At 41.5% G+C, this 26,220-nt stretch overlaps 1 protein-coding gene across 2 annotated transcripts in view; it reads left to right on the top strand.

Moving 5' to 3' along the window:
- The window catches only part of LOC117558164 (glutathione hydrolase 1 proenzyme-like), a 57,208-nt gene extending 31,648 nt beyond the window's left edge, over positions 1 to 25,560 (top strand). Inside the window, exons 1-12 of one of the 2 annotated variants that reach the window (XM_034234183.1) lie at positions 13,568 to 13,734; positions 14,355 to 14,485; positions 14,619 to 14,708; positions 15,241 to 15,433; positions 15,531 to 15,691; positions 18,475 to 18,624; positions 20,749 to 20,885; positions 22,271 to 22,458; positions 22,562 to 22,689; positions 24,335 to 24,447; positions 24,545 to 24,658; positions 25,307 to 25,453. In XM_034234183.1, the coding sequence (XP_034090074.1) occupies positions 13,568 to 13,734; positions 14,355 to 14,485; positions 14,619 to 14,708; positions 15,241 to 15,433; positions 15,531 to 15,691; positions 18,475 to 18,624; positions 20,749 to 20,885; positions 22,271 to 22,458; positions 22,562 to 22,689; positions 24,335 to 24,447; positions 24,545 to 24,658; positions 25,307 to 25,453 (1,719 nt within the window). Of the gene's footprint in view, positions 1 to 13,529; positions 13,735 to 14,354; positions 14,486 to 14,618; positions 14,709 to 15,240; positions 15,434 to 15,530; positions 15,692 to 18,474; positions 18,625 to 20,748; positions 20,886 to 22,270; positions 22,459 to 22,561; positions 22,690 to 24,334; positions 24,448 to 24,544; positions 24,659 to 25,306 lie in introns of those variants that run through there. The other variant, XM_034234184.1, reaches the window with a different exon arrangement.
- The last annotated feature ends 660 nt before the right edge of the window (positions 25,561 to 26,220 follow it).

Below are 26,220 nucleotides of genomic sequence, written 5' to 3'. Positions count from 1 at the left end.
CATTTGCCAGAAGAAATTGAAAAAGATCCTCGTGGTTAAGGCCAGACGGGACTGGTATATTGTTACCATACAGCTCATCGAGGATACGATGCACTGGCCATCCGGCCAGTCGTTTCGGTGTGATGCGAGGGGTGCGAGAGCTGCGGCTCGTTTCTGGGGCGTCTGAGCATATCTCCGAGCCAGCCTGTGTTTCAGGGATAATGCCGACTTCTTCCCCCGAGGATGTTGAATCGGTCCCGACTTCGGATAAGGTAGAAGACATTGCAACGTACAGCAGCGACAGCAGCAGGTAACTTGAAGATCGCATGGGCGACTTGTAGTAGCAGGCAAGCAGCAGCGACGTAGAGGTAGCTGCGGCAATAGCAGCAGCAAGCAATGCATGGAGAGAGATCTGACAGGTTAAATAGAGTGGCATATTAAGGAGACTCTGTTTGGTTGGTTGTAGAGTGGCAAGGGGCGTTATGTATGAATGCAGCATAAGTGCTCGAGTTGACTGCCTGAACTAGCTCGCAGGCTTCGCCCCATTTATGAACGTATCTCAAATACGTTTATTTTCTACATATCTTCTAGAAACATATTTTCTCCCACGTTACGTTAGTTATGAACGTATATCTTAAATACGTTTATTTTCTACCTTTGCCATTTATTGTCTTGCTTATAATAATGATAATAGTCATTTATAAATATCATTTTAGAGCACACATTTGAAATCGACAATCGGGCTCGATATAGAGTGGCGAAGTCCCTCCCCTTCCGGGGGACCTCCATGGGACCTTATTTCTGAAAAATTATGTATTGAAGTCAATGGAGAGAGAAAGATTATCTTTTGATCCCGTTTGAATTGTGCAACGAATTACACATATGATGTTTGTCAATTTAAAAGATAATTTTGCAAGTCAATTTTTTTTAAATGTGCCGTAAAACTGTGAAGTAACAATTTTTTTTTGTGTGAAGCGCTCAATGAATTACAACTCTGGTCTTGCATACGTCACCAACACCAAGATGGCCGTCACGTTAGCACATCTCACCTCTTTCTTTCAGAATGAAGCGAAAAGTATTAAAAGAGGTGAAAATCACTACAAGTCTGGCCATGTTGAGAACTGTACATACTGTACACAAAAGGGGAGTTAGTCGGTTCCAGCATGCGGGACCGGCTTTACAAGGTGTCGGTGAGTAACACGAGTGTAATGTGTAACGTTAATGTCAGCTAGCTAAATTCAGCTAGCTAAATTCACCTACGCGACTTTGGGATTTGTAGTCTTTCTAGTTGCGTATTTTTCATAGTCTTATATTTCAACAATTAACTTTTAAGACAAACTGTGACTTTTTTGACATGGAAATGATTTATTAAATTAGAAGGAAAAAAAGATTTAAAAAAATACAGATTTCAGTATTTTGAGGACAGTAAAGAAAAGACTCCTTATCTTTCTTACAGTGCAGACGCTTTTCTGCTTGCTCCTACCTCTGCTTACTTTTTATGCTGATTTTCCTATTCTTGTTCTCTGAAAACTTCGAGCAGCGGCTCCTGGACATTAACTTATCACTGGGACAGTTCATCTTCGTAAATAGACGGAGGGTTTCAGCCATATTTCAACATTTTTATGACGACCTCAGTCTTACAGTAGCGTGGCCTAGCAACAGCTAAAGCCTGGTAGGCTACTGCATGCTATTTAGCTTAAGCTAGTTGGTAGCAAAATGCCTCCGTTCTCTACAGATGACTTCCACAAACTTATACAGAAGATGGCTGTGTTGGAAATGAAAATGCAACGGTTGGAAGTTAAAGTGGAAGTGAATGGACTATGTTGTGGGAATGACACCACTTTACCAGTGTTGCAAAATAATGGAGAAGGGTATGCTAACTCACAGCTAGTTAGCAGCTACAAGGATTTCAAGGAACAGGAGGGCTGTGTACTGGGTAATAAATCTACAAGTGGTAGTCCTCCCTGGAACTCTCTGGGTGCAAAGCCTAAGAGTAAATCATTTCTATGGGATTTGGGAGGACGGATAACAGGCAGAGCCCAGCGCTCTGAAATTTGTGATGCGACCGGCTGGCCTGCATTGTTATCACCCAGGAAGAGTGCCTCTTCAACCCCTATTCATACTAGGAAACAGCAGTGGACAGCTGCTAAAGGGAGAATTACAAACAATCCTCCTAAACCACCAAGTGTGCCAATCCAGAACAGATACGCTCCGCTGACCGAGAACCGGAGATCTCTTTCTGATGACCTGGATAACCCGTCCTCTTCACACAGCAGGGTAAGGACCAATAGCTACTCCAAAAGTAAAAGGCTAGAGGGAAAGCTAACGACTGGGCCTGAAACTCTGATTGTGGGTGACTCTGCTGTAAGAGATGTAAAAGGTCTGCGTAGTAAGAACAACACCAAAGTACTCTGTATTCCCAAGGATATGGTCTCTGACTTGGCTGAGAAGATCCTGCATATTGGGGCTGAACATCCGACTGTGAAGAATGTGGTACTACACATTGGAACAAATTATGTTGTGAAACAAGAGTCAGAAGTGCTGAAAGAAGACTTTAAATGTTTGTTGGAAAACTGTCAGCTCTCTAAATGTTCATCAGTGGCCCTCTACCGCCAGTCAGAAGAGGAGTGGAGAGATTCAGCAGATTGTTTGCACTGAACACCTGGCTTTCCACTGCCTGTACTGACCATTCTGTCCATTTTATTGACAATTTTAACTTTTTCTGGGATCGCAGACATCTTTTCAAGGCAAATGGAGTTTGCCTGAACAAGTCAGGAGTGAAATTGTTTATCTCTAACATATTCAACTGCCTGCGTCATCAATCTGTTCCCTCTGCCAAGGACAAGCGGCAAGAGGAATCAAAACAGGAGAAAGACACAACACATCGCGCAGAAAACCCTGAAGAATTATCACTGCATCCGCCTGAGGAATGTTCTGATTATGGGAGACCTATGAGACACATGGAGGAGTCTCCACTGCCCGTCAACCCCCCCCCCCCCCCTGTCAACGCCTTTGAGGATACTCCGTTCACCCTTTCACCCTCGCCCACCCTCCTGGAGATCGTTGAACACATGAAGGAGATACAGAGGGATGGCACCGATTCCTTCCTGGAGTTCAATAACCAAACTAAGGCGATACGCAGGGCTGGCAGCATGTCCTTTACCCCCGCTCCTCAACGACGCCCACCAAAATCACCGCAGAGACACGCACCATCTCCCCCGTCTTCATCAAGAAAGCATCTGCAGTCTCCGAAGCCTGATAAGGATGTGTGTGTACAAAATGCAACAAACTCTTACTGATATGTGCTGGGTCCAGGCTCAAGGGCGTATGGCACTCTCAACTCTTTCCAGGACATGTCAGGGCCCTGCCTGCCTATAGCTTTGCCGATATCTGTGTTGATAGGTAATAGATTAAGAGCGGTGAATCATCTTAGATACAGGAAGCGCTCAAACGTTTGTGTGAGTTTATCTAATTTAGCAGTGATTCCATGTCAGCCACAGCTTGTTACAAAAAACATGACTGATAGTGTGTTTAACAAACTTAAACTAGCTTTATTAAATGTCTGGTCTTTGGCAGGAAAAACATTTTTAATCAATGATTTTATCACTGAGCACAATCTCGATTTTATGTTTTTAACAGAAACTTGGATTGAACAAAATAACAGTGCAGCTGTTCTTATCGAATCAACCCCTCCCAACTTTAGTTTTATGAGTCAGGAAAGAATGCATAAGAAAGGGGGTGGAGTTGCTATTCTGTTCAATGATTCCAATCAATGCAGGAAGACATCTTATGGGAACTTTGATTCTTTTGAATATGTGGCCCTTCAGCTGAAATGCTCCTCTCGAGCTCTGTTCCTAAATATCTATAGACCACCCAAATACTGTGCAAGCTTTTTTGATGACTTTACTGAACTGCTGTCTATAGTGTGTATTGACTTTGACCGTCTAGTCATTGTTGGTGATTTTAACATCCATGTTGACAACCCCCAGGACAGAGGGGCAAAATAACTGTTTTGTGTTCTTGATAGCTATGGGCTGACTCAGCATGTGACGGAGCCCACGCACAATAAGGGGCACACTCTGGACTTAATTATCTCAAAGGGTCTGAATATCTCTAAGGTTGTGGTGATTGATGTTGCACTCTCTGACCATTCCTGTGTTTTCTTTGAGAGCTCTATTTCTGTTCACAAAAATGTTCAAAAAGAGATAACCACAAAGCAATATTTAACTGAAAATACTAGGGAAATGTTTACTCAGAATTTTTCTTCCACACTTGCCCCTGCTAAAAATGTTATAGATGCCATTGCTCCAACTAAGGTAAAGGAAGTGTCTGGCAGGAAAATATCTCCATGGAGAAAGGCCATGACCGTGAAAACAGAAAAGCTGAACGCAGGTGGCGAAAAACAAATCTCCAGGTTTACTTTGAAATCTATAAAGAGAGACTTGGCCTTTATAATTTGGAATTGAAAAACGCACGACAATCGTTCTTCTCTGACATCATTACCAAAAACAAAAACAACGCACGTGCCTTGTTTGCTACCGTGGACAGACTAACTAACCCCCCAGTGTTAGTAGCCTCTGAATTTCTATCCACCAGGGCGTGCAATGATTTTGCCTCCTTTTTCACTGACAAAATCAGACAAGCAGTCAGTGCCTCTGCATCAGGAACAGCAAATGTGTTGTCTCTGTGTCCACTTAACATAAATTCAAACACCATGACACAATTCCATCAGATTAATGATAAAAACCTAGAGGACATTATACAACTTCTGAAATCCTCCTCCTGCTGCCTTGATATTATTCCAACAGGATTTTTTAAAGATGTTTTGCCTTGCATGGCCTCAGATCTACATCATATAGTAAACAAATCTCTTCACTCAGGTATCTTTCCACAGGCCCTGAAAACTGCAGTGATTAAACCGCTCTTAAAAAATAATAATCTAGATGCTTCAGTAATGAACAATTACAGGCCCATATCAAACCTCCCATTTCTAGGTAAAATCATTGAAAAAGTTGTTTTTCAACAGTTGAGTAATTTCTTGCATTTAAATAACTGTTTCGATGTGTTCCAGTCAGGCTTTTGTCCAAACCACAGCACTGAGACTGCTCTTGTAAAGGTCTTTAATGACATCCACTTAAACACAGACAGTGGCAGAACTTCAGTGTTACTATTATTAGATCTCAGTGCTGCGTTTGACACTGTTGACCACAGCATATTACTAGACCGACTGGAAAACTGGGTGGGACTTTCGGCAACAGTTCTAAATTGGTTTGAATCCTACTTAAAGGACAGAAACAACTTTGTTTCTATAGGTAAATACACATTTGAGTTGACAAATATGACATGTGGGGTACCTCAAGGCTCCATCTTGGGGCCTCTTCTCTTTAACATCTACATGCTACCACTGGCTCAGATAATGAAAAACAACAAAATATGTTACCATAGCTATGCAGATGACACACACATTTACGTAACAATTTCACCAGGAGACTATGCTCCAATTCAAACACTGAGTAAGTGCATTGAACAAATAAATGACTGGATGTGTCAGAACTTTCTCCAATTAAACAAAGATAAAACTGAGGTAATGGTTTTTGGAGCCAAGGCAGAACGTATAAAAGTTAGCACTGAGCTTCAGTCTGCAATGTTCAAAACAACAGATAAAGCCAGAAATCTAGGTGTAGGCATGGACTCTGACCTGAGTTTCAACATTCACATTAAAACAGTTACTAAATCAGCCTACTATCACCTAAAGAATATATCTAGGATTAAAAGACTAATGTCACAGCAGGATTTGGAAAAACTTGTCCATGCTTTTATCTTCAGTAGACTCGACTACTGCAATGGTGTCTTCACAGGTCTCACTAACAAATCTATTAGGAAGCTGCAGCTGATTCAGAACGCCGCTGCTCGAGTCCTCACTAACATTAAGAAAGTGGATCACATCACTCCTGTTCTGAAGTCTTTACACTGGCTTCCTGTGTGTCAAAGAATAGATTTCAAAATACTGCTGCTGGTTTATAAAGCACTGAATGGTTTAGGCCCAAAATACATTTCTGACCTCCTGCTAAATTATGAACCATCCAGATCTCTCAGGTCTTCAGGGACTGGTCAGCTTTCTGTCCCCAGAGTCAGAACTAAATATGGAAAAGCAGCGTTCAGTTATTATGCTCCAAATATCTGGAACAAACTCCCAGAAACCTGCAGGTCCGCTGCAACTCTGACTACTTTTAAATCCAGGCTGAATACTTTTCTTTTTGTCGCTGCTTTTAATTGAACTATTCATATCTTAGACTGCACTGTAACTTTTATCCATGTATTTTTTCTTTTAATGTTTAATTGAACTATTCATATCTTAGACTACACTGTAACTTTTATCCATGTATTTTTTCTTTTAATGTTTATTTTATTAGCTTTTCTTTTTAATGACTGATTTTAAATGCCATTTTCTTAATGTCTTTCATTTTTTGTAAAGCACTTTGAATTGCCTTGTGTTGAAAAGTGCTATATAAATAAACTTGCCTTGCCTTGCCTATAAAAACTGATTGGAATCATACAGAAATCACATTTACAGCACAGATCATTGGAGACATTTTATAATTATTATTATTTTGGTTTTTCCCGTTACATTGGAGTATGACAGGTGAGGCTCTGCCAAAAAGTTTATTATGTTGACATCGTTTCAGAAGTTATGTTTCAGTTGTGCTCTTGATAAGCCATTAAAACAGTAAAAAGACGTTCAGTTTTCTTTTGCTTTTTGTGTCTCCTGTACACCAAAACATACCCATCTATGATGGAAAAAGAAAGTAATCCAAAAGTAATCTAAAAGTAATCTGAATACGTTTTTAAGACACATAACTGTAACTGTATTCGGATTACTTTCAGAGCCATGTATTCAGTAATCAGTAACTGATTACATTTACAAAAACTCTCTCAACCCTGGGTGCAACGGTTAGGTTTTGTTAAGTGTGTATGTAGTTTTGAGTGCAGTGCTTTATTTTGCAAGATACAGTTGCAAGAAAAACCCTGTGAACCCTTTGGATTCTCCACACATAGCGTTGTGTGTTCCATCCAAACAACTCAACTTTGGTTTCATCTGTCCACAGAATATTTTGCCAGTAGTGCTGTGGAACATCCAGGTGCTCTTTTGCAAACTTCAAACGTGCAGCAATGTTTTTTCTGGACAGCAGTGGCTTCCTCCGTGGTGTCCTCCCATGAACTCCATTCTTGATAAGTGTTTTACGTATCGTAGATTTGTCAACAGAGATGTTAGCATGTGCCAGAGATTTCTTTAAGTCTCTAGCTGACACTCTAGGACGGCCACTCCTAGGGAGAGTAGCAACAGTGCTGAACTTTCTCCATTTATAGACAATTTGTCTTACCGTGGACTGATGAACATCAAGGCTTTTAGAGATACTTTTGTAACCTTTTCCAGCTTTATGCAAGTCAACAATTCTTAAGCGTAGGTCTTCTGAGAGCTCTTTTGTGCGAGGCATGGTTCACATCTGGCAATGCTTCTTAAGAATAGCAAATTCTTTACTGGTGAGTATTTTTTATAGGGCAGGGCAGCTTTAACCAACACCTCCAATCTCGTCTCATTGATTGGACTCCAGGTTGGCTGACTCCTGACTCCAATTAGCTCTTGAAGAAGTCTTTAGCCTAGGGGTTCACATACTTTTTCCACCCTGCACTGTGAATGTTTACATGGTGTGTTCAATAAAAACATGAAAACATATAATTGTTTGTGTGGTATTAGTTTAAGCAGACTGTGTTTGTCTATTGTTGTGACTTTGATGAAGATCAGAACACATTTTATGACCAACTTATGCAGAAATCCAGGTAATTCCAAAGGGTTCACATACTTTTTCTTGCAACTGTATATGAGGCAGTGCTTGAATTGGAATAAAAAAGGTGCCAGTACTCTAAATCAGCAACTGTTTCAAGTCAATTTATTTATACAGCCCAAAAACAAGTATTTGGCTCAAAGTCATATAGTATATCCTATAATGCTGGTGGGTTTGTCTCTTTACTGTATATTTTAGAAAGGCTCACTTACTTACTTAAACAAAATGACTCAGGGTGCATCTGAGATTAGAGGGGGTGCAGTGGCAAAGTGCTATTTTTATAAGTGGGGAGTGGACCTGACACCCTCTAGGGGGGTCCGGGGGCATGCACCCCCGGGAAGATTTGTTTTTAAATATTGAAGTTAGATGCATCAATCTGGTGCACTTTGAGAGCAAAATTAAGGGATACAGTGGGGCAAAAAAGTATTTAGTCAGCCACCAATTGTGCAAGTTCTCCCACTTAAAAAGATGAGAGAGGCCTGTAATTTTCATCCTAGGTATACCTCAACTATGAGAGACAAAATGAGAAAAAAAATCCAGAAAATCACTGTCTGATTTTTAAAGAATTTATTTGCAAATTATGGTGGAAAATAAGTATTTGGTCAATAACAAAAGTTCATCTCAATACTTTGTTATATACCCTTTGTTGGCAATGACAGAGGTCAAACGTTTTCTGTAAGTCTTCACAAGGTTTTCACACACTGTTGCTGGTATTTTTACATTACATTACATTGCATTTAGCTGACGCTTTTATCCAAAGCGACTTACAATAAGTACGTTCGACCAGGAAGACACAACCTTGAAGAAAACAGAATCATATAAGTACATCAGGTTTCATAGAGCCAAAACATTTCAAGTGCTACTCAACTGGCTTTAGATAAGCCAGTCCTGTATTAGTATATAAGTGCTTTGTTAATAGTTCTATCGCTCGAAGTGGAGTCGAAAGAGATGAGTTTTCAGTCTGCGCCGGAAGATGTGCAAGCTATCTGCTGTCCTGATGTCAATGGGGAGCTCATTCCACCATCTTGGAGCCAGGATAGCAAACCCACGTGTTTTTGCCGATGGGAACTTGGGTCCCCCTCGCAGCGAGGGCGCAGCGAGTCGTTTGGCTGATGCCGAGCGTAGTGCACGCGCTGGGGTGTACGGTTTAATCATGTCCTGGATGTACGAAGGGGCAGATCCATTCGCAGCATGGTAAGCAAATACCAGTGTCTTGAAGTGGATTCTAGCAGTTACCGGAAGCCAGTGAAGGGAGCGGAGGAGCGGAGTGGTGTGGGAAAATGTAGGTAGGTTCAAGACCAGACGAGCCGCTGCATTCTGGATGAGCTGCAGAGGTCGGATGGCACATGCAGGTAGACCAGCCAGGAGGGAGTTGCAGTAGTCTAGGCGTGAGATGACGAGAGCCTGGACCAGAACCTGCGTCGCTTTCTGTGTCAGCTGGGGACGTAACTTCCTGATGTTGTAAAGCGTGTATCTGCAGCAGCGCGTTGTAGCAGCAATGTTGTGAAGGACAGTTTGTTATCTAGGATCACACCCAGATTCCTTGCAGTCTGAGTCGGGGAAACAACTGAGGTGCCGATGTTGATTGTTAGGTCAAGAGTGGGACAATCTTTTCCCGGAAGGAAGAGCAGCTCAGTCTTGTCAAGGTTGAGCTTGAGGTGATGAGCAGACATCCACTGAGAGATGTCAGCTAGACAAGCAGAGATGCGTGCGACGACCTGGGTCTCTGAGCGGGGAAAGGACAGAATTAATTGGGTGTCGTCAGCGTAGCAGTGGTATGAAAAACCATGCGGGCTAATGACTGATCCGAGCGAGTTTGTGTACAGGGAGAAGAGGAGGGGACCAAGAACAGAGCCCTGAGGGACCCCTGTAGTTAATTGACAAGGGTCGGACTCAGACCCTCTCCAAGTCACCCTGTAGGTACGGTCTTTCAGATATGAGGTGAGGAGGGAAAGTGCAGAGCCTGAAACTCCAAGTTTTTGGAGAGTGCGAAGGAGGATCTGATGATTCACCGTGTTGAATGCAGCAGACAGGTCCAGCAGGATGATGACAGAGGAGAGGGATGCAGTTTTGGCAGTGTGCAGTTCCTCCGTGACAGCAATGAGAGCAGTTTCTGTGGAGTGACCTGCCTTGAAACCAGACTGGTGCGGATCCAGAAGGTTGTTCTCATGGAGATAACAGGAGAGTTGTTTAAAGACAGCGCGTTCAAGTGATTTAGACAGGAACGGGAGGAGAGAGACAGGCCTGTAGTTTATAACATCAGACGGGTTGAGAGTAGGTTTCTTTAGGAGAGGGTTTACTCTTGCCTCTTTGAGACTGTTTGGAAAGTGACCAGAAGTTAGAGAAGTGTTGATGAAATGGGTGAGAAACGGTAGAATATCAGGAGCGATAGTCTGAAGGAGGTTTGAAGGGATAGGGTCCAGAGGACAGGTGGTAGGGCGGGCAGAGGTAATGAGGGTAAGAACCTCACTTGGAGAGAGCGGGGAAAAGGAGGTTAGTGTGTTGGTGGAAGGAGGGTCTGGTGACCCAGCGGTGAGTAAAGGTGAGTCAGAAAAAGAAGAGCGAATATCATCAACCTTTTTTTCAAAGTGGGTAATAAAGTCGCTTGACAGAAGTGAGGAGGGGGGAGGGGCTTTTGGAGGGTCCAAGAGGGTGGAGAAGATGGAAAATAGTTTTTTCGGATTGGAATAGGAAGATTGGATCTTATCTTGAAAGAAAGTGATTTTTGCCTGAGAGATCGAAGCAGAGAAAGAGGAGAGGAGAGCCTGATAGGTTAGGAGGTCGTCACGGTGTTTGGATTTCCACCGTTTCCGCTCTGCTGCCCTAAGGACGGTTATATTAGCACGCAGTGCATCATTTAGCCAGGGAGCAGGAGGGGACTGATGAGCCTGCCAAGATGTGAGAGGACAGAGAGAGTCCAGAGTGGATGAGAGAGTAGAGAGGAGAGATTCTGCAGCAGAGTTTGAAGGCAGGAGTTGGAACGAGTCAGAGGAAGGGAGGGCTGAGAGCACCGACGAGGCAAAGGTAGAGGGGGAGAGGGAACGAAGGTTACGGCGGACAAGTGCAGGATGAGAAGAGATTAGTTTGTTATGTTTGGAAAGGGGTAGAGAGAATACAATGAAGAAGTGATCAGATGTGTGGAGCGGGTTTACAGAGAGGTTAGAAGTAGCGCAGTTCCTTGAGAATATGAGATCAAGGACATTGCCAGCTTTATGAGTCGGTGGGGACGGAGACAGTGAGAAAGGAAAGGCGGTTAGCAGGGATGTTAGTTCGTCTATCTTCCCCGTCTGGAGGTTGAAGTCTCCGAGAAGTACAGCGGGAGGGCCAGTTTCAGGGATGTGTGAGAGGAGATTATCTAATTCCTCCAAGAAGTCCCCCAAGGCGCCTGGTGGACGGTAGAGAACAACAATGGTTAACTGTATAGTATTTTGGCCCATTCCTCCATGCAGATCTCCTCTAGAGCAGTGATGTTTTGGGGCTGTTGCTAGACAACACAGATTTTCAACTCCCTCCAAAGATTGTCTATGGGGTTGAGATCTGGAGACTGGCTAGGCCACTCCAGGACCTTGAAATGCTTCTTACGAAGCCACTCCTTCGTTGCCCGGGAGGTGTGTTTGGGATCATTGTCATGCTGAAAGACCCAGCCACATTTCATCTTGAATGCCCTTGCTGATGGAAGGAGGTTGTCACTCAAAATCTCACGATACATGGCCCCATTCATTCTTTCCTTTACATCAGTCGTCCTGGTCCCTTTGCAGAAAAACAGCCCCAAAGCATGATGTTTCCACCCCCATGTTTCACAGTAGGTATGGTGTTCTTTGGATGCAACTCAGCATTCTTTCTCCTCCAAACACGTCTAGTTGAGTTTTTACCAAAAAGTTCTATTTTGGTTTCATCTGACCATATGACATTCTGCCAATCCTCTTCTGGATCATCTAAATGCTCTCTAGCAAACTTCAGACGGGCCTGGACATGTACTGGCTTAAGCAGGGGGACACGTCTGGCACTGCAGGATTTGAGTCCCTGGTGGCGTAGTGTGTTACTGATGGTAGCCTTTGTTACTTTGGTCCCAGCTCTCTGCAGGTCATTGACTAGGTCCCCCCGTGTGGTTCTGGGATTTTTGCTCACCGTTCTTGTGATCATTTTGACCCCACGGGGTGAGATCTTGCGTGGAGCCCCAGATCGAGGGAGATTATCAGTGGTCTTGTATGTCTTCCATTTTCTAATAATTGCTCCCACATTTGATTTATTCACACCAAGCTGATTACCTATTGCAGATTCAGTCTTCCCAGCCTGGTGCAAGTCTACAATTTTGTTTCTGGTGTCCTTTGACAGCTCTTTGGTCTTGGCCATAGTGGAGTTTGGAGTGTGACTGTTTGAGGTTGTGGACAGGTGTCTTTTATACTGATAACAACTTCAAACAGGTGCCATTAATACAGTTAACAAGTGGAGGACAGAGGAGGCTCTTAAAGAAGAAGTTACAGGTCTGTGAGAGCCAGAAATGTTGTTTGTTTGTAGGTGACCAAATACTTATTTTACCGAGGAATTTACCAATTCATTCATTAAAAATCCCACAATGTGATTTTCTGGATTATTTCCCCCCATTTTGTCTCTCATAGTTGAAGTGTACCTAGGATGAAAATTACAGGCCTCTCTCATCTTTTTAAGTGGGAGAACTTGCACAATTGGTGGCTGACTAAATACTTTTTTGCCCCACTGTATATGGATACCTCTCAACATCCATATGAAACAACTGTAAACAGATTTACTTTTCTTTATGGATATTAAACAAAGTAAAGCCTGACTCCTACTGGTGGCTGGTTAAATTACTCCTCTTCCCCAAGTACACTCACCATCTTTCAGCAGGAAAGGAGAGAGGGAATCCTTGTCCGGCGACAACCGCTGTCTTTTCGCACTATTATTAAGCCACGCTAACATTTTCGAAATGCTAACGTTATGTGATGTATTTTCTGCTCTAGTCTATCGCTGCGGCGCGTCTTAGATGTGCATCTCATGATGCATCTAGGTACGCTCTGGCGCCAATGAGCAGCTCTCATAGGAATGAATGAGGCCCCGCCTCCCACGCTGTATCCAGTTCTTATTATACATCCATGGGTACGTTGGGCATATTTGTTGTCATGCGTCATGATGTGCCGCCGGCGGCTGAGTACCGGCATTTTACTGTACCTTGCCGGTACTCAGTAAGAAGTGCCCACACACCCACATGGGTAAAAATCAGAAGTGCCGGTACTGCGTATACCGGTGAGTGCCTGCCCAATTCAAGCACTGATATGAGGTGTTTTGCACTTTGGGTGTGTGGATTTGTGAATTGTGTTAAGTGTTTTGACAAAATGTTGTTTTGTTTTAGCAATTGAAAAAAACTGTAAAGAAATCCTCCGGTCAAACGTCCGTGTTTATTCTACAAATCTAATTGTGTAGAGTAAACAAAGAAAGACACATCCTGGCTTTAATTTGTAAATGCAAAAGTTTCCATAAAAACTGAACAAAGATCAGAAAACATGTGGGTTATAAAATGGCTTAACATTTCTTCCAAATGTATTTATTCTGTTGATAATACAATATTATTTTATTTTGTGATGTGTAAATCTGGTTTGCTTTGTTTCAGATGTAACAACATGCAGCTCTCTGCAGCTGCCTTTGCATACATTACAGGTTTAATTTATACAAATGTTTGCTTCCTGACAGGTATTTCATAAAGCATTTATTGTTCCTGCGCTACAAAGATGACAAAGAAAACAGTAAGTTTGGCCCTGGCCGTGCTGCTGTTAGTGTCAGTCGCCACATTCTTGTGGGTCTTCTATGGTGTGGGGAAAAGGAAGATACCGGCTGAGCATGTGTACCAGAAGGCAGCGGTGGCAGCAGACGCTGGGCCGTGTTCAGAGGTCGGCAGGTGAGAGCGCACACACTCGAACATCCTGAAGGGCAGACATGTTGCTCTTCTGTAATCTGACTCACACATGCATAAACACAGGCATGAAAACTGCTTGCACATCACCTTGCAAATCCATGTGAACATGTTTTATTCTTTTCCAACAAAGGGTCTTAATGCTATTTGGGGTTTTCCCTTTGTCATGTGTTTTTGTGCATGTAAATGGTCTGCAAAGGCAAAAATCCCAGAGTTCCCTCCAGAGGAAGTTTCTCTCCCACAAACTCCCCCCTTGCCTAAAATGCCTCCATTGGACTCCTTTGTTTACTTCAGTAACATCATGACATCACTATATAATACACGCACTTCTATTGGCTAGCGTTTATTTCAGACAGAAGGTGAAATGTGGTGCTGCAGCACAGGCAGTATGAGAAAAATAAAGCACTTTTTGAACATTAAAGCATGTAAACATGTCGCAGTAGAGGCACAACATAAAAATGTCTGCCTGAAAAGGAGCATAGATATGTCCTCTTTAAAGTCTTTACTGTCCTCTTTAAAGTCTTTACTGTCCTCTTTAAGGTCTTTAGTGCAAAAACTAATCCTCCACCCCTTCCCTTCTTGTGTTTTAATTAATTTTACCGCAGAGACATACTGATGAAAGGGGGCTCTGCAGTAGATGCCTCTATAGCTGCTTTACTGTGTGTTGGACTTATGAACGCTCACAGTATGGGCATCGGAGGAGGACTCTTCCTAACCATCTACAACGCCACAACTGGTACAACTTTACTAAAACATACCTCACCACCACTAAAGCTTCTTCTGTTTCCTTAATCACTGAAGCTGCAAACTCATACCATTTGCTCATCATCTTAATCCTAAATGTAATTCCTGATTTGTGACGTACATAGGACTGGTTGAGACGATTGACGCCAGGGAGACGGCTCCACGCAATGCAACGCAGGACATGTTTGGGAACAGTACAGATTTATCCCAGGAGGGTAATGTTTAACCGGTGCTATCAGACGTAGAAAAGAGCTGGCGGAAGTTTCAGTTAATATTATGAAAGACCTAATAGTGACAAACAAAAGAGAACGTGCACTTACACATCTGTAGAATTCAGTCTTCTTGACTGCAAATTAAATTAATAAAAAAATCAGTTGCAAACTAATGTAAAATATTTAGGGGAAGAATCACATTTGTATGACCTTAAAGGGTTTAGCCCATTATATACTAATTTACCAGCACTTGCAATGGTTTGACTTGTTTGAAATTAATATATCTGCATTTTCCTTGTTCTGAGCAGTTTGTAACTACAGTATAGTGTTTATTGCACTTATTGTAAGTTGCTTTGGATAAAAGTGTCAGCTAAATGTAATGTGTGTAATATTTGAGAGCTCTAAACCCAGGAAAAACAACAACAGTTTGGGTCTCCCAGGTCAAATCCCACAGTAGTATTTTTACCAGTGCCCTATACATTGTCCAAATAACTTATGAGGCAATAATCTAAATCTTAATTTCCATGGTCGGTAGGAGGGTTGTCTGTTGCTGTACCTGGAGAGATTCGAGGTTATGAAATGGCGCACAAACGACACGGCATACTGCCTTGGAGGGACTTGTTCCAGCCGAGCATTGCTCTTGCAGTAAATGGTTTTCCTTTGGGCAGGGCACTAGCCTCTGCTCTGTCCAGCAAAAGGGAAACCATCAGAAATGACACAGCTCTTTGGTGAGAGGCAACCGAAGAAGCCTTGTATCATTTTATGATAACCTCAATTTAAAGCATGCCATATTAAAATCTGCATCTTTATTGTTCTCCTTTTCAGTGAAGTGTTTTGTGGGGGAAATGGTGACATCCTGAAAGAGAATGACACCATCAAATTTACCAAGCTTGGAGAAACGTACAGGAAAATAGCAGAGGAGGGTCCTAATGCTTTCTACCATGGACCACTGGCCCAGAGCCTTGTGGATGATATTCAGGCAGCAGGTAGTATTCTTATTTTTTAATTTATTTTGGGATATTGTTGAAAGAACATATATAATGAATCATATTGGTTTAGACATGCTGATGTCATTGTTAGAATAAAATGCATGATAGCAGTAGCAAGTTTCCACTTGTGTCCTACATAGTTAAACAGTTTAAATCGTTTATATATTTATTTTTACAATCAAAAAAGTTACTTTGCAGATTATATAATTCCTCCCTACCCACAGAGCAAAGTAATCTCACACACAAGGACATTATGGTTATCATCCTTACTGCCAAGTTTCTTATCACTAAAATTCATTTGCTTAAAAGGCTTCAGGAGATATATAATAAAATCAACCCGGTATCACTGCAAGACGTGAACATGTGATGATTTACCATGCTGGGAGACGTGAAGATGTCACGATTTTGTCCCTTCAAACGTGACAGTTACACGGTATTGTTAACATGGCCCAACCAGCGGAGAAATACCCGGAAATGCCAAGCAAATGCTCTACCCCGACGGTCAGTTGTTATTGTCAATATTAATATAATTATTATTTTTTTTTAATAGTCACACTCGATTTAGCCGATTTTCTTGTCGCCCCAGCTGGTCGACACCTCTTTTAGCAGAAAAAAAGGCTACATTCATGTGTTAAATCGATGTTAATCCATGTGTGCGGTTGTGGAATTAACGGACGTGACGTTGTGCGATTGCGTTGCCAGGCAACAGCTTGGGTTCATGTTAATTTACAAACTCTTCAACTACAACCCTAGTTATATTTATATTTTAGAAGGCCTCACAAAATACTTTAATGTAAATTAAAATTAAAATTTGAAGGAATGTGTGTATAACTAAATACATCCGTCATAAACAATACTGGAAACAGACATAGGCAAGATCCTCAGCTTGGTGATTGGATGTTTTAGCCGCACTGCACGTTGGGATATGGTGTTTATACGATTTGAAATCCGAAAACATTTTTAAAATATAAAATAATACTTTATTCCGAGTGTGCTTGCTTTTCTCTTTGGAAGTCATCACATAACGGCATTGTAATACACGGTTCGGCTGCATTAAATATTACAAATCTGCCGTAGTACTTTATTTATAGAATCCTGATTAGAAGACTTCCGGACAAACAGGAAGAACTGCCGCCAAAACTGAATATGTGACGTGGATCATAAATATATCAGCAATTAAACAACATCTTCAATTTCTCTTCACAATATACGTCTCCTTATCTCCAGTATCAATACTATTTTGACTGACTTTTATATCTGATCCAATTGATATAGATAGGCTATATTTACACCATAACGGTGCACAGCTGATAGAAAGGGACACCTAGTGGTTAAAGCACATTATTGAATTGTATTATTTTTATTATTAGATATAAACTGGACCCATTCAAATCCAGTTTTGGATAGTCTGCCGTTGTTCCATCCCATTTCAAAGTACTGTTTGACGCTTGGCGTAACCCTCGGCGCACTGCCACTCAAACATCCAATCACAGAGCTTGAGGACTAATCACAGGGTTTGTCAAGGAAAGCGGAGGGAATACTTACTTCCGGGTGTAAAATTCTCTAAAGCAACTACTATGAGCTGCTCCGACCCTCGGTCCTGACGGACTCCAAAGGTCCGACATTATACAATCAACCAAATAAATAAACACAAGGATAATTGTGTCTTATTGTTGAGTAAATAACGTGTGTGGTTTAGAAAATAATACAAAATTAGAAGAAAAAAAGATCAAATACAGATTTCAGTTTTCTGAGCCCCTACTCTCCCCCTAACTGACGGCAAAAAAAGTCCGACAAAGTCCGAAGTAAACACAATAAGTGTGGCTTGATATTGAGTTAGAAAAAGGTTGATAAACGCTGTGAGAATGGATCTGCGGAGAACATTTCACCGCGATCCCAACTCGTCTATTACCAACGTTCAGGGAGCTCTATGCAAGTCAATGGAACTCCCTGATAGTTGAAACTCGACGCTAAAGGGCCCCCCCTTGCGTTGGAAAGTGACGACAGGGACCCTGACATAACGTCAACATAGGCCGAGTTGGGAGTGAGAATGTGTTGCATAAACACCATATCCCAACGTGCATTGCGGCTAAAACATCCAATCACCGAGCTGAGGATCTTGCCTCAGTCTGTTTCCGGTATTGTTTATGACGGATGTATTTTGTCATACACACATTCCTTCACATTTTAATTTACATTAAAGTATTTCGTGAGGCCTTCTAAAATGTTTTTAAATATAACTAGGGTTGTAGTTGAAGAGTTTGTAAATTAACATGAACCCACGCTGTTGCCTGGCAACGCAATCGCACAACGTCACGTCCGTTAATTCCACAACCGCACACATGGATTAACATCGATTTAATACATTAATGTAGCCTTTGTTTCTGCTTAAAGAGGTATCAACCAGCTGGGGCACAAAGAAAATCGGCGAAATCGAGTGAGACTATTAAAAAATAAATAATTATTATATTAATATTGACAATAACAACCGAGCGTCGGGGTAGAGCATTTGATTGGCATTTCCGAGTATTTTTCCACTGGTTGGGCCATGTTAACAATAACAGTACAGTAACTGTCACGTTTGAAGGGACGAAATCGTGACATCTTCACGTCTCCCAGCATGGTAAATCGTCACATGTTCACGTCTTGCCATGATACCGGGTTGAATAAAATATGCTAACATGCACCTCTCTTGGCACAGCTCATTTCCATTTAAGGATGATTTGTTTTTCCAGCCGTGTCTTAGTGTGCATTCACAGTGTGTGTCAATCCGTGTTTAGGCGGCATCGTCACAATGGAGGATCTGAAGGATTATGCGCCTGTCTTGGACGAGAACCCTTTAAGGGTGGATCTGGGGGAGTACAACATGGCTGTTCCCAATGCCCCCGCTAGCGGCCCTGTGCTCTCACTGATATTAAACATCTTGAAAGGTAAGCCTTGAGTGGGAGTGCTTTAATGTGAGATGCCTTCACTTTACCAGTCACTCTCTCAGACTCCACTGAGGGCATGTGGCTCTACTGTATAGTAAATATACTAAATAAAAGCAATGTTGACTTTAAGTTAGCTAACTGGGTATCTAGCATGCACTACTATAATATGTCATGAATGCAGAAGATGTGTGAAACTGTTATCATGCTGCAAAAACTCCTGTCAATGTTTGTATGTTTTTACCGCGACCATAATTCTTCCCGTCGTATATAAATTCATGGGTCACACATATTTTCCCAGCCTAAAACGACAGCCAGATACCGATTTGAGCATTGAAGCACATTTAGCCATTTCTTAAAATTCATACTGGTCATTAAAATGTATTTTTTAAATGCTTTTTCAATGAGGGATGCTTGTAATGAAAGTGCGCTAGAAAGCACATATACACTGTGGAATAAAGTTTGCATATCTTTTGAAGACCAGTATAACCTCGTTTAGGAATCTGACCATTCTTTGAGGACAGACTTGGAACATATTGAACCTTTCCTTTAATGGCTTTGCTGACCCCAGCCTTTCATCCAGCAGCACCAGCCATATTGAAATATGTGCTTCTGGGCAAAATATTAAAAGTTATTGGATGGCTTGCCATTACATTTAGTACAGACATTCATGCAAGGCGGTCATAAGGGCGCAATTCATTATGGTGATTTACTCTGCTGCAAGGGCAATTTTGAACTTAAAAGTTGTGCTCAATGTCACTAAGACAACCTGTAATGCTGTGGTTGTGTTAGCTAAAATACAAATTCAAGAAAATCACATCAAAGATGGAATGGTAAAAAAAATTGAATGCGCTCAAGACAAGATTGATACCACTAATGAAACTTTATGCTAAGTATGATTGTCTGCTAACGCAGCCTAGCATTATGATTAGAAACAATAGGAAACAGCTTGTCTGTCAAAAGGTAATCATATTTTTTTCTTTAAATTAAAATGTTGGATTTAGTGGATGAAAAAATCTATCTAATAACCAACTATGAATCTGCAAATTGCCATATTTCCACTTTGATTTTTGTATGAGTTATTCACAAGAAAGGTCCTAAAATCCTAAGTCAAGTCAAAGTATTTATTTTACAAAAAGATGTGATGGATCAGAACAACTTTATATGATGTGTTATTGTTTTGATGGAAGAACGCACTGACAAACAACATACTTTGTCTTTTAGGTATGAGGACTTAGATTGTTGATGCTTCAACAATAACAGATGGTGTCTCGAAAACAGAAAAACCAATAAGCTACAAAAACAATATCTCGTTACTTCCTCCAATTTAGAGAATGAAGTTAAAACACCTGAGGGAATTTAACCCTGACAGAAGGGCTTTTGTTTGATGGAAGTTATTAAGATCCAAAGATAATTGTGGTCTGTGTAATCACACCTGAGAGTGTGATCAGCCAAGTTTATGAGCATGTTGCTAATCTAATCATCGCTAACTAGGTCCATCATCATTTCCATCAAATAATCATAAATCATATCTGGCTGGTTTAACTTTCTCTTATGTTGGCTGTTCATTGCAGAGAACTATCCATGTTGAGCACTGTCTCTACTATTTTCAGTACAGTGACAGTGTCTGCCTTCCAGGATAAGACAAGACATTTCCGTCTAAAGTTATTCATCTCTGTGAACCTTTCCTTTCCTCTGACCGGCCACCCACACACGGCGGCCCCCTGCCTCAAACGCTAACACTAATCTTACCAATTTACCTCTAATTGGACACAGTCCAGTGGTGGAAGCTCCACGGACACATTTCAGTGCCTTCCCAAAACTTTCATCCCGCTGATTTACTGTGACTCCTGCCTCTGTCTGACAGCTGAAACCCATCAAACTAAAACTCTCTCTTCCCTCAGCCTCTCCTCCTGTTCCCCCTGCGGCTGTCAGCTCAGTCAGGGTAATACCCATAGTCTGGTCACAACGGCTTTTAGACTAAATAAAAGCACAGGAACAGAAACGGCTGGGTCAAATGCATTATAGCTGTCTCCTCTCTCCTATACCTGAACAGCATCTGAATGGAGACAGATGAGTGAAGCTGTGAAGTAAACGTGTGACTGATGATTGTTTCATTTTCTACAGGGTACAACTTCACCGCAGAAAGCGTGTCAAGCACAGAGAAGAAGATCCTAACCTACCATCGCATCGTGGAGGCTTTTCGTTTTGCGTATGCAAAGAGGACCTTACTTGGAGATCCAAAGTTTCTCAACATCACAGATGTAAGGTCTTGGTGTCTGCTTAAAACAGTTAAAGGGTTGGTTTTAGGTTCTGTGGTAATTTAGTGTATTTCCCCTCTTGGCTAATCGGGTTGTGATGACACCCTTGCTTCAGAGCTTAGGTGGGCAATTGCACACCAAGGTTAGTGTGATCCTCTACTTAATGAAGACTTAATTTCAGCAGATATTGTCAGCCAGGAACTCTTGTCTTTAAGCCCTGTTGAGACCTCTTTGCTGTCTTTGATTTGCTGGGATTTCTGAAACCTACAGTATAGTGACATTTAAATGACACCTTTCTCCAAGGAACCATGGCAGATTTTATTTATGTTCATGAGTTTATGCTTGCCTAATGATCACCTAATGCCACAAGCTTTATTTTGTTTTTGCTCTCATGCATATTTCACTTAAATGAAAGAGGTGTGTGGTTATTATCAATTGTTGTTATTATGAGGCATTTTATTATAGTTTAAAGTGGACCTATCATGCTATATTTGAACAATATATTGTAAGGCCATACCTATATAAAGTATATAAATATAGTTTTTTTTTTCAAAATACCAAACAGATCCTGCATTTTAGCCATGCCTCATTTCGAATTTTTGCAGGGGCTGATTCTGTGACGTAGCTTTAATGCAAATGAGCTGCAGCTGACCACGCCCCCATGCAGGAGAGGGGAGCTTGCTTTGAGATCAGCTGCTGGGCTGCAGAAGAGGGGGAGAAAAAGAGATCTCCGTCCTCCGTGTTAACCCTAATTACAACGAGGGAGGGATTGCATTGAATAATAGCAGCAGGAGCAAACGCTTGCGTCTCTAGCGCTTTCAAGCGGCAATGGCCGGCCGTGGCCCAACCCCACATTCCCCTGATAGGTGGAGAGTTGGCCATATAGGCGGAGCTCCTCGTTCCTGACGTCAGAGAACTTTCAAATCTGTATCAGTCTGTATCAGATCCGTTGCAGCCCCGTTTTTAGAGATTTGGGTATGGAGGAAATGAGAGAGGGTTGTGTTTTCTGACACTTGGTGAGTTCCCTGACACACCGGGGACACATATTCATGTATAAAAGACGTACAAAAGTGCATTTGTCATGATAGGTCCCCTTTAAGAATACTTTGGTAATTATTATTTAGGATAGTGTTTGCTCCTGTTATATTATATACTAATCTAAATTAAACCTCTACTGACTAGTAGAATGAAGAGCAATTCCTCTTTGAAAAGTCTGAATCTCTGCTACTTAATCCCATGCACATGAGTGACCAGACTTTTCCTGCCATGGATAAGCAGGAACAATGGTCAACTATCCAGCACATAAATCAGTACTTACTGCAAACAAACACACTAAGTAATACTTTTGGCCTATGAATTATTTTCGTGTCCCTCTTTCTCTTCCAAAGCTCATCAAGAATATGACTTCAAGTTCTTATGCCTATGACCTCCGTGAGAAGATCACAGATGACACCACACACCACATGAACTATTACGAGCCAGAGTTTTACATTCCTGATGACCACGGGACCACTCACCTCTCGGTGATCGCAGAAGATGGAAGCGCTGTGGCCGCCACCAGCACCATCAACCTATTGTATGACCTCCTAACTGACCTTTACAAATCTCTTGTCTATCAATGTTGGTTTATGTGTCATGTTCCCTCCCCTGTTCCTTTAACAGTTAATGTTTTCATGCAGTTTGGGCTCCAAGGTAATGTCAAGATCAACAGGGATACTTCTCAACAATGAGATGGACGACTTCAGCTCTCCGCTCATCACAAATGGCTTCGGAGTGCCTCCTTCACCCAACAACTTCATCAGACCAGGTCAGAATAAAACACACACTCACACGGAAATGCACATAAGTGCTCTTAAACCAGTGGAGTTTTAATATACATAGACTGGCTGTTGGACAGTAGCACACAGAAGTCGATCTGTCCTTCGACACTGTCATTATGTTTTTAAATAATGTTTGTCTTTGGATTAATACAAAAAAAATGTGGATCAAATGTCTCCACCCCTCTCTGGAAGGAACTATATTCAATTCAAGTATATCTTTAAAGGAATGCTCCACTCATTAGATAATTAATCAAAACTTCAGTATTTAGTGAAACATTATGTTTAAACCATACCCTGAAGAAATCAGCGATATTCCCTGGTAAATAATGATTTTATAGCTCTTTTTTATCAAAACCTGTATATTCTGTCAGGCCGCTGCCATTTTGGCCATTTTCAGTAGTGCGTTCACTTTGTAAACACACGAAAACATGGCGGAGTATTTGAGTTCGGACTCGTCAGCCGAGGAAGAAGTTTTGAGCAATATGAAGAGATTGGATGGGGGAATTCAGCCATACAGGTTCGAGCCAAGTAGTCAGAACCGTCAGGAATCCAGGGACAGTGACGATGAGGATGAACAGCACGGTGATCTTGCTGGAGACGATCCCTTTACTCGTGCAATTGATTTCGGGAGGCGAGTAGGAAGACCTGTACATGAATGGTGTACCTAGGACCACGATTTTATGGGGCCGGAAAAACTGGGGAAAAGTACCCGCTAGCCGGTACTACGCTATATGGAAAGGCCACCAAAAACTGGCCTGGCCTGGACGATAAAGGACGTTTAAACGGGGCTACCCGCTGCAATGGAAATGCGCTATAACATACCTTATTCTTACTCCGAGCACTACTTCTGGTCCTCCGTCGCTTCATACTTGCAGAGGGCGATTTCTCAACTGGCCGAACTGGTGTCCTGGTCGGTGATGACACCAGAAAGACCGATGGTACTGCATCTCCATTAAGTAATGGTTGTTCAATAAATCCCATGTTATGTTTTATCATACTTTCAGAGTAGTCGTCCGGAAACTTGAAATGTTCGCTGCATACATGCGCCTGTGGATCTTTCGGTTCGGGCCGGCCACATTTCGCTAGCCACTGCCTCCGAACGTACTTCCTACGCTTACCTTTTGGCAACAGATGGAACCGAGCATTCCGTGGATTGTTCCTATCCGAATTGTGGCAATGTTTCGCGATACAATGAGGCATATTTGAAGAGAGTAACTACAGTAAATAACATGAACATCAACGTGTCCTCGAAACCAAACGCATGGTTTACGTCACGTCCGGTAAAATGGCGCCGCCCACAGTGTTGATGTTATTTCGGTAATTAATCAGTTTAAAATCACTGATAATGTCATCGGATTAAAAAATTTAAAAAAAGACTGGCAGAGACTGGTCTGTTTTATCGGATGATAATTATTTAAAAATGCGTGTCATGAGCATACCATTCCTTTAAGGGTTTCAAGTTTATTAATCTGGAATACAATGTGGAATAGATTAAAAAATGTTATTAATATCCAACATACAACTTGTTTTTAAATAGATATTTTATGTAGCTACATACACATTATTTTAATAATGTTTAACATAAACCAATACAATGCTTAAACTTATATATAATGTAATTTATATTTAAAGGAAAAAGGCCAATGTCTTCCATGTGTCCGGCTATCCTCTTTGACAAAAACAACAAAGTTAAGATGGTGGTTGGAGGCTCAGGAGGAACGAAAATCACAACTTCTATCGCTCAGGTAAAATTGCAAGAAGTTAAATCAAAGAGTTGCATTAATTCAACTATTTAATTACTCTGTTGGGTTATAATTGTCTAAAATATTTGTTGTTTTGAAGGTGATTCTAAATGCACTGTTCTTTGACTATGATCTGAAAAAAGCTGTGTCGGGGCCGAGGCTCCACAACCAGCTGGATCCCAACGCCACTGAAGCAGAACCAGACTTTGACAAAGTGAGTGTCACAAAAACAACACTGATGTATGTGAGTGTGTGGGTAGACAATCCGTCACACAAAAGCCCAGCTAACATAAAGCCCTTCTAACTTCTTACCCAATAATTCATTATTTCTACCTTCAGGGGTGTGAAGAATGGAGAAAAATATTTCAGCAATTTGTGGTGGTAACGGGCTATTTGTGGTCTGTCTAAAAATAGGCAAATCCTCCTATATACCGTGTATGGTTGCTGTAAAACTTGCTCATCTCAATGTAATGTATTTTAAATGTACCATTAAGGGTAATTAATGGAAAGATATTAACTAGAAAACTAACCCTTTATTTGATGTTTTTACTGGGATGTAAAATATGTAGCTTCTGTTGCTACCACATACGCATTATTTTGAAATCTTATCAATTGTGTGTCGGGCAGCACATCACACTTCAGTGTTTTCTTTGATTACTGGCTTAATTGAAGATTTATTTTCACAGACGTTACTCAACATGATTTCTTAAAATGGGCATCATTCCCAATTTATCAAAACATTTTAAAACCAACACTCTGAACAGACTTGGCATTTGTTATCCCTGCTGTGCACTAAAAAGATCTAACTTGAACATCGTGCCACATTTATTCAGTTTTCTTTCATATTTGCTCCTGTTTGCAGAACGTCCTGGAAGGTTTGGCATTGAAGAACCACGAGATAAAGTACCTGAAATCGACAATAGCTGTGGTGCAGGCGGTGGTTCGCTATGAAGACGGACTCCACGCTCAGTCAGATTCTCGCAAGTGGGCGTACGCCGCCGGGTACTGAGGTCATAAAGTCACCACTGATTATGCACGGAGCCTGTAGCGGCATGAACTTTGACACCAGTTCTACGAGCTGAGAGATTAGAGACTTAATAAAGAACAAGGAAACAACGTAGACACCAATTGTTATTTCATTAACATAGAACATGCTTCATCATGACACAACCCAGATAACAGCACAGTGACTTTTGCTCTCTATGACCTTGAAACAAAGTGCCTCAGTCTGAAATGAATTCTGAATATGTAGTCTAATGTCCGACGCATTTATATGCAGCATAATTTAAAGTGATTAAGAAATGCACAAGCCATTAGAAGTTTAACCATCAGCAGTGTTTTTTTTAACAGCCTCAGTCACACATGTTTCCAACCCCTACCTGTTTATGAAGCACTTTGTAAATCATTAGCAGTGTTGAGCTGTTCATTTTGTTTTCCTTTAAAGATATGATTTGTGACGTCAATGGTTATTGCTAAAAATTAAACTCAAGCAAACAGAATAAACCAAAACAAAAGGAAAAACCTCAAATAATCATCTTTTAATCTTTTAAAACATTAACATATTTCACCAGGATGTTTCATAGGTGACAGCAGACAAAGGGAGGACAGGCATAACCCATTTTAAAAATAAAAGACTATAAGACCTCAGGGACAAACAGTCCTAATGACTTACAGTAATGTCCCATAGCCCAGAGTGCAATGGCCTGTAATGACCCCATAACAATATTACAGCTGCTGCTGCTCACTGTCAGCGCTGGGATTCAGGGCTCTTCTTCT

The sequence above is a fragment of the Gymnodraco acuticeps genome, unplaced genomic scaffold, assembly GCF_902827175.1.
Source record: "Gymnodraco acuticeps unplaced genomic scaffold, fGymAcu1.1, whole genome shotgun sequence".
NCBI lineage: Eukaryota > Metazoa > Chordata > Actinopteri > Perciformes > Bathydraconidae > Gymnodraco > Gymnodraco acuticeps.
Note: the sequence above shows the minus strand (reverse complement) of the source record. Positions and strands in the feature narration are given on the sequence as shown.